Below are 13,097 nucleotides of genomic sequence, written 5' to 3'. Positions count from 1 at the left end.
GGCTAGATGGGACACCGGCAGCACAAAGTTGTTTTTTTTGGCATATTTTGTTGCAAATTTCGATGAGGTGATTTCAAGTTCGGTGTCGGTGTTGATAGGCATGAGAGCATTAATCAGTCTGCCTTATACCGGGTACCATCAAACTTGGCATTTAAGTCAACTCGACCCCTCCGAAAAATTAGGTGCCTATTAGTTGTCCAATATGGGATCGCTATTTTGTTGACAAAATGTTTGTATTCAATAAAAAGCAATTGCTATATTTTCAACATGTTCATTCTTTGTATTTCAACATGTTTAATATCAATCTTACCATGAGGATAGGATTGTGTTTTACGATGGACAACTCGGCACCTAATTTTTTCTGCGGGGCCGAGTTAATGCCTGGAACAAAAGTAACCCTAGCTCTAAACACAAAATTTTTGGTTTAAAAACATGTTTCTAATCACATTATTGATATCACAGCACCTGGGGCGGTATTCTGAAAATCGTGTTAACTTTCGTGTTAAAAATCGTGTTATCTCTATGATTTAACACGCCCCTAACATACCTCCAAATCGCGGTATTCTAAAAACCGTGTTATCTGCGTTTTATCTCATTTCGTGTTATCTTCGGCTCCTCCCACTCCGCATCTATTTGATCCAATCAAATGCGCTGATAAAGAAACAAATCGCGCAAAATTTTCGGTCCCTATTCGTTGCTATGGTTGGCATGCTGGTAAAACAAAACATAATTCAAACCAACACCACAGTCCCGTCTTACAAAGAACGGCGATTAACCACAGTATGGAAAGCCAGTAGTGCCAACATTTATAATGCATGTTTCTTGAATTTTTTTCTACATCTGACTATTCATAATTCATCGTTTTATTGGCAATTCAGTATATTCCACTTTGCTTACATTTTTAACAAAAGGACATGCTGCAAATTTCTTGTAGGGGAAACTATGGCATTGATGAATTTCCAAATGGTTGAATTGAATATATTTCCGTAAAACAAAACCAACAATATATATAAAATGAAACATGTGAATTCATATATGAAAACGAGAGGATGGCCCTACTCAGCAGCATCAATCATGGTGCTGCTGGTCTACCGAGGGGTCCTCGAGGTTGATCTGATCGATCACAATTCTTTGTAAGACTAGACAATAATAAAGATACTCATTTATTTAGTATATATCTTTAAGTACGGGACCCATCTGTCAACACTGTGCTCAAAATGATTCATAGTCTTCAAAGGTATAAAAAAAAATCCTGGATGAGTTTGTCGATCAAGGATGGTTAAATACTTTAAGTTTCAGTTTGTAAGATTTGAGGTAAATATGTGAATAAGTTATTCAATAAATATTTGTAACACTTTTATCATGATGAAAAACAGTGTCCTGCACTTTCAAAGAAGCCTATCAGTTTTTATCTATTGGACCATTATGTCCTGCTGTAAGTTGTCTCGCCAATTCCTCTCAATAATCATCGTCATCTTCATCGTCGTCGTCACTGTCACAACTTTCGTCAGAACCGGTATCCTCACAGTCTTCGTCGTCCTCTTCGGAAGAAGTAAAGTTCTGATCATTGTCAATTTGTTCACGTTGTTTTTCATTTGTTCTGTTTCCTTCTTCTCTGATATTGTTCCGTTTTTGCTCGATTGAACCATTGCCATTTTCCTCAGTTCCATTTGCCTGGTTTTCGCGGTCCTCATTCTCGCTACTGCCCTTTTCGTCACCCTCGCCTTCGATGCCATCATCTGGTGGCTCGGATGGTAGAAACACGTCGATCTGCGTCTTCCGAATGACACGACCTCCAAAGTCAAACACCTTTGACGCGTCAACCGTATGGGTGATGACAGTCTCGCCGTCATTCTCAGGCGAGGAAATGCGCACGATGCGCGTATACGACGAATCATTCCATTCCTCTCGAACAGTTTCGTCACCATCCCCCTCTTCATCGTCGGAGTTTGGCGGAGCGGTGCAGGGACGGAGGTATTTTGATCTCGAACTGCCGACGTCGGAGTCGAGATCGAAGAAGAATGCATGCTTTCGTGCTTCGCGGAACGTTCGGTATACCGCCTCGGCTTCACGGTTGCCTGTTTCTAAAGAGGCTCCTCTGCAAAGGTCTGCAGCAAGTGCGTTGATGTCCTTCACTGGGTTTGGTGCAGGTGGTTTTTCGGGATCACAGGGACATGCCTTTGATTTTGATTTAGTGTCTATTGGGGGAAGGACCCTGCGCTTTTTCTGGATCTCACTCAATGAGCGTTTAGCGGGAACTACCGTAGTTGTGACCGTCTTCTGCGACTGTGCAGCCTTCTGGCCAGGGTAACCAACCGCCAATCCTGTGATGTATTCTTTCGGTGCGAAATGTCTGCGGGGCGGTCTGGCGTCGAGACCCAACTCTTTCCTCCAGATTTGTCGTATGTTGCTCTCGGATCCATTACTTCCATCGACTGGTGATCCCAATTCCTCTGGATATGTCCTTGATGCTCTTGAAGAGTTGCGAGACACCTGGTGATTTGGAGGTATTGGAGTCGTATCGTGAAATGGGTGGGATATTTCCCCCGATCTGAGACTTGTTTTTCGGGCTCTATCCTTCCGTGACTGCGATATCGATATTCGGCTGTCTGAGTACGGCCTCACTGTTTTATCAGATTTAACGATAACTTTCCCATCGCCGTCAGCCTTTCCGTCTGCGCCACAAACGCCATCATCCTCTGCATCGTCATCATCACTGTCGTCGTTTTCACCTTCATTATCACTGCCATGGACAATGTCCGTGCATAATTCGTCCTCTTGCGTTTCCGATTCGGCAGGAGACAACGCACTTCCATGGTCGGCCTTCTTAATGGAATGTATTCGGTGTTTTTCAGTGCTTCCCGCTAAACGTGGGGATAGCTTCGTTGCGATAGAGGATATGCCGAAGTTCTTACTTCTTTCTTTATCCTCAGGGCTTGATTGTTCATTCCTCAGTCTCCTTTTCTTTAAATCTCTGAATTGCTCGTAAGACGTTTTTGCTATAACAGAAGATGCGCTATTATCAGTAATGCTTAGCGGTCCGTCACCACCTCCGTCGTTAATATCAACAGTCTTGTTATGGCAACTTGTATCATATGATCTCTCGGTCTTTCTTTGCGACGTGTAGCGCCCTCTCCTAGCCAAAGACTTCCTCTCCTTCAGCGCTGTGTCCAATTTTGAGACCGAGAGGGTGGCGCCGAGTTCGGGTATCCGGGTCATTGTGAACCTTGATTAATTCTGGAAATCGATGGAAATAACAGAAAGGAAAAAGGCAGTGTCAGAATAGTGATATCACTTTCCTACGATGCACTGGGAACATGATGATTAATGAATGCCTATATACCTGTGTTAGTACACTACAAAAACTCAGGTGTTGATTTAAAACCAGCCCGGAATCTGTATCTGTCCACACCAGAGAAGTGTTTAACAAATCAGTTTTGTTTTGGTCTATGTGTTTATAGAACACCAATTAGTATTAAAACAGCATCGGTTTGATTCCAAACTGGTGTTATTTCAATACTTCTCTGGCGTGGACAGATATACATTCCGAGCAGGTGTTAAATCAACACCGGAATTTTTACAGTGTATAATTTCATTTACATTGTACAAATAGAAAAGATGCTTCAACCGTATTTAGGCACATGTATTATTATTATTTATTAAAGTGTTATATTATTTATATTTCATAGCCTCAGTATTGTGAGGAAGGGATTTGAGTTGTCAAATAACTTACTATTTTGCATTTTCTAATGTTGTTCAATACGTTTTTTATTATTGAATATTCGTACTGTCACAATCATTCAATAGGCTTATATCATATCAATTTACACTTTATAATGTGGTCTTTCTTTTTCATACATGACTCAGTAACGCAATATACACTTTAACTTATTATACACAATAGCGTGGACCGTTATTGTCTTATTCATGTGATCCACTTTTATTATTGAAACGTTATATCAAACCCTGACATGTGCCTTTTGCAAGCCAACGATACAAGTTAAGTCATCGTTATGATTAACAAAGTAAAGCGCAAACTAACCAAAGATGTGTCACACGAAAGAAAATATGTACACATTATCGATATAGGAAGAAGATAAAATTGTAATCTCCTTGGTAATAGCAAGTATACACAATACGCTGGGTACTGAGCGCATTTTAAAGGCATGTATCTTTATCTACGAATTCCGAGGTTGCTGGGCATTTTTATTGAATCAGAATGAAAAGATCGCGGCGCCGTTTTAGTAAAAAAAAATGGAGTTTACGTTTCTCGAAGGGAGCGATGTAGTGGACGGTAACTTGGAGAACAGTGGACGTATGATAGGAATCCAAGCGGCCATGAATTTTAGTTATGTATATTTCATAAAGTCATATGCGACAGCGCTCCATACAGCCATGCAAGCATAATGTGTGTTTTTTTTTCTTAGGAAACTGCTACTAGATTTGAAGTCGGAATTCCAAATAACGAAAAAGATAAGCCCCGTTTGTCATGAGTTAATTAATGGAGTCGAGATTATCTAACATGTTTAATATAAAATTCAGTTCTAGCACAATGGTTCACTTTAATTGCTTTTGATGACAATCACGATTATTTTGTCATTGAAAATAATATACGGTAGGGGAAGTATTCCTCAAATAATTCATACTCTGCCAATCAATGGCTCTGTTTAAGAAGAATATACATTACAGTAGGAGCAGTTCTTTGGATTTGTTTATAGGGGGGGGGGGGGCAACCGTAAAGGTGGAGTTGATGTTTTCGCGAAGAAAACATAGTTTTATCATTATATATACCAGGGGTGGATGCAGGATTTTCCAACGGTGACAATCCCCACCCCCTAAAAAAAGTTTATAAGGGGGGGGGGGGCACACTTGAGTAAAAACGATATGTTTACTATTTACATTTCAACTTTTGATTATGACTCTCGATGCGAAGTGGGGGGGGGGGCATGCACGGGCTGGCTGTCCCCCTGGATCCTGCCCCCCTTTGGGCGTCATCCATGCATGCACAATACATTACGGTACTTACCACAAAGTCAATGTTGGAGAAATATATCCGTATTTCCTTTATCAGGTAGATATCTGTACTGACATTCCTCGATGCTCGATTTGCATGGCAACCATAATGCATTATAGTATGATCCGCGGCTCGAATGAACATTATATTCCTTTCTCGTAATGGTCGTCACGATGACTGCATACCGTAAAAATGTTCATGATGAATATTTAAATCCATGTAGACAAGAAGCAACTCTGTCGTCTTTGTGAGTTCGTCGCGTTTAATTCACATCGTTTTTGTACTGGTAATATGAAATTTTAAAGAACAATACACTGTTAATAATAATTCAGACAACGCTGTTTTATTATGTGAATCGCACAGTAGATGTTAAACGGTTTAAACAAGTGTTTAAAATCTTAAACAACCATGCTTGAACCATTGATAATTAATTATTTGAATTTAAACTTTGTTAAGATTTTAAACACTTGTTTAAACTGTTTAAACAACTACTGTGTGATTCACATAGTAAACATCATTATTCCAATTATTTTTAACAGTGTGGATTTATGGTATGCCCGCTGTTTGCCAGGATGTCCGTACGATTTCACAAAACGAATCAAGTAACGATTCACAATCGTCCATTTATATGGGATAGAAAATAATGCACATTAGTCTATTGTTCTTGCCGGTGTGTATTAGTCAAAATCAAGAAAGGATCTGTGTTCCTATATATCAAGCAAAGTGTATTATGACATGATGATCATCCAACTTGAACTGGTAGATGCCCAATATTTTCATTGTTCCAGAGGTTATGTTTCGCACAAGTTGACGAATAAAGGCAATCATCTCTTTCTCATTCCTCAATTATCTCACAATGTAAGACTTCTAGCATATTGCACTATCACAAAAAAGTGCTTTCCATATACCCGGTCGATATCATAGTCGTAATCGTTCCAGAGTTTCAATTCACAAGTAGACAAATAAAAACATATCATCATAATTATCTCCGTCTCACCCTTTATTTTGCAGTGTATATACTTGTAGCTTTGTTGTACTATTACAGAATTATGTGATTTGTAGTATATCCGGCATGCATAAGGCTGCATTGTTCACAACGTGAATAAAAACAAATCATCATCATCTCCTATTGAATATCGGCCTCCAGTAATTTCGCAGTGATACCAAGACTTCTAGCTCGTTGTGCTATCACAAAAATGTGCTTTGTATCGAAAGGACGACAGTATCAGAGAATAATTGCCAAAAAGCTAGCGTTCCGTCTGGTCGCACATAGAGCGTTACGTTACCAGGCACCCGGACCGAGCTTCCAAGTTACCTTATCTCTTCACTCGTATAGATCATTAATCTGTTTAATGGGTCGTAATCAACAATAAAACAGGCCGCTCTCAAATAGATAATGAATCATCTCGTCGTTATTCTCTCACAAAAACATCCTTTTCTCTTGGCTTCTGCTTCTTACAAGACTGGTGGCTATTTATTATAAATAGTCAAGACGAAGAAACTTGATCTGCGTGGTCGACATGTTGGGAAGCCAAGACTGAAAATAAGGTTTCCCCAATGCAACTTGAAGACTCAATTTCCGTCTACTGCATCTGTATATGTCCGAAATATAGATAAACCATAAAAATAACACAAGGTCAACTAAAAAAACCCTCTTTGAATACCATCTATGCATCTGCGAAAGTCCAACATGTACGGCCGAAACAAACTTACGAGCAAACTTAATAGACTTCAAAATGATAAAACTCCGTATTTGCATTAGAATTAATTGACAATGTATGCTGGATTTCTTGTCTTATTCTAACGCAAAACATCCTTTCCTCTTGGCGTCGCGCAAGACTGGAAACTATTATAATTAAGGTGCCATTTTATATAGACATGATTAATGAAACTTGCATGCTCCGTTTGGTCGGTGTTGTGAAGCCAAGAAAAATAAGGTTTCCCCACTCAGCAGCGTATTTAAAGACTCGATTGCCATCTACAGAATCTCATAACGTCCAAGCTATGGATAAAGCACACAAAATAACACAAATACAACTAAAATAAACTTCAAATACCATCTACTGCATTTGTGAACATCCAAGCTATACCATATACAACTTCATTATTAAAACTCGCGAGAAAAATGACGCATTATTAGTCGCCAGAATGATACAGCATTATATTTAAGCTCCATATATTATTTCCAGCAAAATTTAATTGACGATATATACGCAAGCCTGGTATCTACCAACGCATACAAAATGTTGATTCAATTTCCACTATTAGAGGATTGTCAAATGCCATTCCTGATCCATCAAAAATTAGCAATTTGATTGGATGTCAATAAATTATGAAATGTATAGCGTTGCATTGTTGTCGCCATTGTGTTCGAAGCCCAGTTGTCAACCACGAAGTATAATTAATGGACACACAGTAACCTCGGATGTGGCATATACTTGCTGAATTTTTAGGGGGTACACTGCAAAAACTCTGGTGTTGATTAAACACCAGCCCGGAATCTATATATATGTCCACACACTGTTAGAAAAAATAAAAGAAGTTCCTGCAGCAGAGTCTCGAGAACACCTGTAATCTTACCGAATTGCGTAATAATCATTCTGTAAATTCATAAAACAAGAATTTTTCTGCAATTTAACAGAACAGGTCTGTTTAAAAAGGGGAAAAGGGTGTTTTATTCAAGGAAATTTGTAAGATTCCATACATCAAATACCAATTTCCTGTAAGATTACGCAATTCGGTAAGATTACAGGTGTTCTCGAGACTCTGCTGCAGGAACTTCTTTTATTTTTTCTAACAGTGCACCAAAGAAGTGTTAAACAACACCAGTTTGGATATTAGTCTAACACCAGATAGGTGTTTATACAACACCAATTAGAATAAAAACAGCATCGGTTTGATTCCAAACCGGTGTTGTTTCAATACTTCTCTGGTGTGGAGATAATAGATTCTGGGCTGGTGTTAAATCAACACCGGAGTTTTTGCAATGTAAAAAACCCTATAGCGTTGATCTGTCTGAGTCGGTTTCGTTTGTTTGACTATATAGCAACAATGGATTATATTTTGCTGAATAAAACAATTTAAATCAACCCACTTATGATCAATGAGTAATCGATCGTGACCGATTTGGAATCACCATGCATGATATAGGCCTACTAACGAAAACCAATCATTATTTTGCGTGGAGTGGAAAGGCATTGCCAGCTATACTTATTTAGCAACACTAGCGTACCTAAGGGGGGGGGGCAGACTGCCCCCTTGACGAGCCACAACCTATGCAAGGGACGTCCCTGCCCCCCCCCCCCTTGACGAGTCACAACTGATCCCTTACGAGCCTACGAGCCACAAGTTCCCGCTCCTTTGAACTTGAAGACCCTTTTTTTTGCGCGTCAATTTTTTTGACGGACGAATTTGCCCCCCCCCCCCTTTGGAAAATCCTAGGAACGCCACTGTTTAGCAACCAAACATATTCAGACTGGAAATTTAAGTACAACAGGTAAACAAATGCGATGATAAATTACATTCATGATGATTTGCAAAGAAATTTTGAGTGTGATATTGAATTAATCCGGGTTCCGCGACTATAATATTATGCGGTCAAGTTCCCAAGACAGGCAGCTCCGGGGTTCGATACCCAGCAAAGGTGGAAGGGCACTGACTTTCCATAAACCCTGACATTTACTTAAAGCTCTTAACAGCTCTTTTATTACACACTAATAAACTTTAGTATACAAAAATGCAGAAGAATTGTATTAAATGGTTACACCACACATATTTATGTTAAATGCTTAGGGAGGATGGTAGACACAGAAGAAGGATGCATTATTATCATCATCATGACATTGCAAATTTGTGTTGAATAATTTATGAAACACTGTGCAGGGCCGTCACCAGCTTTTTTCTAGGGGGGGGGGTGCTTTTTATGAAAAAAAACACAAAAACACAAAAAACAACGTATTAACTAAATTTCATGCAGTTATATAGCCCGCCGGCCAGATCTTTTTCAAAAGAGCCCTCAAGTATCCCTACCCCCCCTCCGTTTTTTTTTTTTTTGGTTCTGAAGGGGGGTGCGTTCGCACCCTCCGCACCCCCCCTGGCGACGGCCCTGCTGTGCTATTGTCTGCTCTCGGCACGACTTTCCTCCTGAACAATATGCCCACTCTCTACCCCCACCCCCTCCTCCTCCGAGTCCCCCCTCTCCCCTCTCTCTCCCTTTCCCTCTTCCCCTCTTTCTATTTCTCTCTTCTTTTTGTCACGCTGACAACCATTCTCACATTCTTTTATTTTCCTCTCCTACATAATCATACCCCTCTCTCTCTCTCTCCCTCTCTGACGTTTATTTCTCCGACCATATATCTCTGATCACTTGTCCTTGGCAGTTCTCGCATCACTTGCCGTAATTTCGCCCGTGGAAAATTCAATATCCAGAACGAATTGGCGTCTGTTGTCACGGCAACAATGGGTTGATGGTATGTGATCAACGATATAAAGCTTTGAAGATCGGTGCATTCTCATTTTACATTATACAGACCATATAGAACCCTAAATTTAGGTATATGATTGTGCTCAATAGGGATTTTTTTTATTAACATATTCCTATTTCACATTTGAAGTAGTAACTTGTTTCTATGACCATTTATTCTGGTATCGGGACTTGAGCTAGTATACAATTAACTTCTATAAGAAACCGAGAGAAAACCAAAATAATTTACACTGTTAGAAAATTTATCCTCAAAATAAAAGAAGTTCCTGCAGCAGAGTCTCGAGAACACCTGTAATCTTACCGATTTGCGTAATCTTACAAGAAATTGGTATTTGGAGTATGGAATCTTACAAATTTCCTTGAATAAAACATCCTTTTCCCCTTTTTAAACAGACCTGTTCTGTTAAATTACAGAAAAATTCCTGTTTTATGAATTTACAGAATGATTCTGTTATTGCTTTCTGCAAAATCTTCTGTTTATATTCTGTAAAATCACGTTTTTTTAACAGTGTAGATTAATATAATCCAACAGGCCAATGGATAAAACCGATTTGAATATTCTTTCATCTTTTGTTCCTCTCATTTTCAGTACACCTCACTCTGTTTTTCTGTTTGTCTTTTTTCACTCTTTTTTCACCTCTTTCTTCTTTGTTTTTTTTCTAGGAAATATTTGTTTCTCTTTCTCCTTCCTCTCTTGTAACATATTGATATTAAAACAAGTTGACAACTGCTTACAATTTTATTAATAGGGAAACTATAAATGACATGCTCTGCTTTTTAATAGTTTGCCCTTCATATCCTCATCTTATTGATATATCTGTCTCCAATCTGAATGCTGCATTGCATAACATTTGTCTTATTTATCGTGAATGATGATGATGTATTGTATTATTTTATTACTTATGATTTACTGTCTTTAAATGGACGTTAAATTGCATTTGATATTTTATGAGATATGAAAATAAACCAAACTGAAACTAAAACTGAAAATTTTGCATATTTTACAGTGATTAGAAAATTAGGTGAAACAGCAACAATATTAGAGAATACAGAAAACATGTCCCGAGTATAGTTTTGAGATGAAGAATTTGATTCTATATTAGGGGCGGAATCCTATTTATGAGAGGGGATGCCTTGACATGAGTGTACGTAATCATCATCGAAAATATTTTATGACAAGCAAATAGATAAAGAAGTCACCTGGATAGATCCAGGAACGAAGGCATTGGACCTACCCTCTCCTCGCCTCCCGGGAAATGTTTCTCTTACAGATCCCTCAGTAAATACGGCCTACGTTAAAGGTCAAGTCCACCTCAGAAAAATTTTGATTTGAATCAATAGAGAAAAATCAGACAAGCACAATGCTGAAAATTTCATCAAAATCGGATGTAAAATAAGAAAGTTATGACGTTTCAAAGTTTCAACAAAATAGTTATATGAACGAGCCAGTTACATCCAAATGAGAGAGTCGATGATGTCACTCACTCACTCACTATTTTTTTTTTAATTGTTTGAATTATACAATATTTCAATTTTTACGAATTTGACGATTAGGACCTCCTTGCCTGAAGCACAAAATGTTAAAATAATGGAATTCCACGTGTTCAGGGAGGAATGAAACTTCATTTCACATGACAATGATGAGAAATAAAAAAATTTCATATTTCATATAATAAAATACAAAATAAATGAGTGAGTGATGTCATCAGTTCCTCATTTGCATACCGACCGAGATGTGCATATAACTGTTTTGTAAAATGAAGCAAAACTTTAAAATGCCATGCATAATACTTTCATATTTTACATCCGATTTTGATGAAAATTTTCAGTGTTATGCTTCTTATATTGTTTTCTTTTTATTCAAATCAAGTTTATGTTTGGGTGGATTTTTCCTTTAACAATTTACTAACCAGAGGCGGGGGGGGGGGATTCGTTTACAGTCTATCTTTTCATGGAAAATGTATGAGTGAGGCAAAACAAAAATAAGAGATGATGTCCAAATAATTAATCTCAGTATGGAAAATGTTTGATGGAAATTATAATGCTGACTTTTCACCCTTTTTAATTTTTTTTAAATACATAAGATACAGAAAACAGATCGTTGTACATTGTGCAGCCTTCATACGCATCACATAGTTTTGGTTTGTTGGTTATCATGGTTATTGCTATTTGAAGTTGTGAAACTAAATATGAAGAGCTCAGTTGCAAAAGGGGTTAGATCCATTTTTCATCAAATTTGATTTTTGTCTAAATGTATAGACTTTAAGTAGCTTTGTAAGATGATACCAAAGAAAAGTTGAATTTCCCATTAAAAAGTGAACAGAAACAGGGGGGTGTTTCACAAAGATTTAAGTATGACTTAGGTCGCACTTAAATGTCGACGCGTACATGATATGCAACGCGCAATCTTATTGATCAATACGCAGTAGTGCGCGTCCTCTTGGCATGATCTTACCAATGCTGTCATGCCTTTTATACTGCGTGCAACTAAACATTTAAGTGCGACTCTAAGTCATACTTAAATCTTTGTGAAACACCCCCAGAACTCGAGTCATATTATACAGATATTGCCTACCTAGAGTTTGAATATAACATTTCCTCTCCCCGACGGAGTTATATTTTTCCCAAGGGATTATATTTTGCCCGAAGCGCGCAGCGCTGAGGGAAAAATATAGCTTCGGAGGGGAGTGTTGAAATGTTATTTATTAAAACGATAGACCAGGCAATATCTGTTATATTATATAGTCTATGTGGATTCGCCATCACAAATTGCATTCATCATCTGGCTCAAACCCGAAATTCTTGGTACAGCTCTGATCCATCTACGTCATAATAGATATTTTTTGGAAAATACATCAAGCGCGTTCTTCATGCAATCGACGCGTTAACACTAGCGCGTACATCATATAAACTACCTTGTTACGCAACTTGTATGCAACGATCGAGTGACGTCACCTTAGTGAATATAACGCCGCAATTGAAAATACAACGCAGTATATTCCCTAAAGTGACGTCAAAACCTAGAATATAACAAATGCGATCCTCGCAGCTATGGTCACGTGATGGCGTATTGACCTATCACTGATTCGAATCTACATGACCTATGTAATATAACTCTATATTACCCGGATAATTCAATTGTGAAAATAGTGACGTCACTCATTAGTCATCTTGTCCCTCCCCTAAAAAAACCCGTGGTGACGCCCTGAAATGGCTATATTAACCAGGGACGGATCCAGGATTTTCCAAGGGGGGGGGGGGGCACATTTTCCCGAGGAAATTTTTACCCCCCAAAAATAAGGAAAGAGAAATCCTCACTTGTGTATAAACTACATTTTCCCATTTAAATAAATGCTCCGTCTTTCAATTAGGGGGGGCACACTTGTGTTTGAACGGCATATTTTCATTAAAATTTTTATTATGGCTCTCAAAGGGGTGGTGGTGGGGACAGGCCTGGGGCCGGATGTGCCCCTGTGATCCGCAACTGATATTTAATAAGTAGAATTACTTATTTTTATCATGACTTCAAATTGCATTGCTGACACATCAAGTTTTTACCATTTTGAAATAGAGTGTATACTACCAAGTATGAATTAAAAA

The 13,097-nt window shown here is 38.4% G+C and overlaps 1 protein-coding gene across 2 annotated transcripts; it reads right to left on the bottom strand.

Annotated features, from left to right (window-relative positions):
* Positions 1 to 815: 815 nt before the first annotated feature.
* On the bottom strand, positions 816 to 6,503 carry LOC121406114. Of its 2 annotated transcripts, XM_041597132.1 has the most exons (3): positions 6,012 to 6,503; positions 5,027 to 5,297; positions 816 to 3,237 (listed from the first exon to the last, which is right to left on the bottom strand). In XM_041597132.1, the coding sequence occupies exon 3, from the start codon at positions 3,217 to 3,219 to the stop codon at positions 1,459 to 1,461; it is 1,761 nt and encodes a 586-aa protein (XP_041453066.1). In that variant the 5' UTR covers positions 3,220 to 3,237; positions 5,027 to 5,297; positions 6,012 to 6,503; the 3' UTR covers positions 816 to 1,458. The 2 variants fall into 2 exon arrangements, with proteins under 2 accessions (XP_041453066.1, XP_041453067.1); XM_041597133.1 differs by lacking the exon at positions 6,012 to 6,503 and having other exon boundaries at positions 5,027 to 5,426.
* Positions 6,504 to 13,097: the final 6,594 nt, after the last annotated feature.

The sequence above is a fragment of the Lytechinus variegatus genome, chromosome 19 (assembly GCF_018143015.1).
Source record: "Lytechinus variegatus isolate NC3 chromosome 19, Lvar_3.0, whole genome shotgun sequence".
NCBI lineage: Eukaryota > Metazoa > Echinodermata > Echinoidea > Temnopleuroida > Toxopneustidae > Lytechinus > Lytechinus variegatus.
Note: the sequence above shows the minus strand (reverse complement) of the source record. Positions and strands in the feature narration are given on the sequence as shown.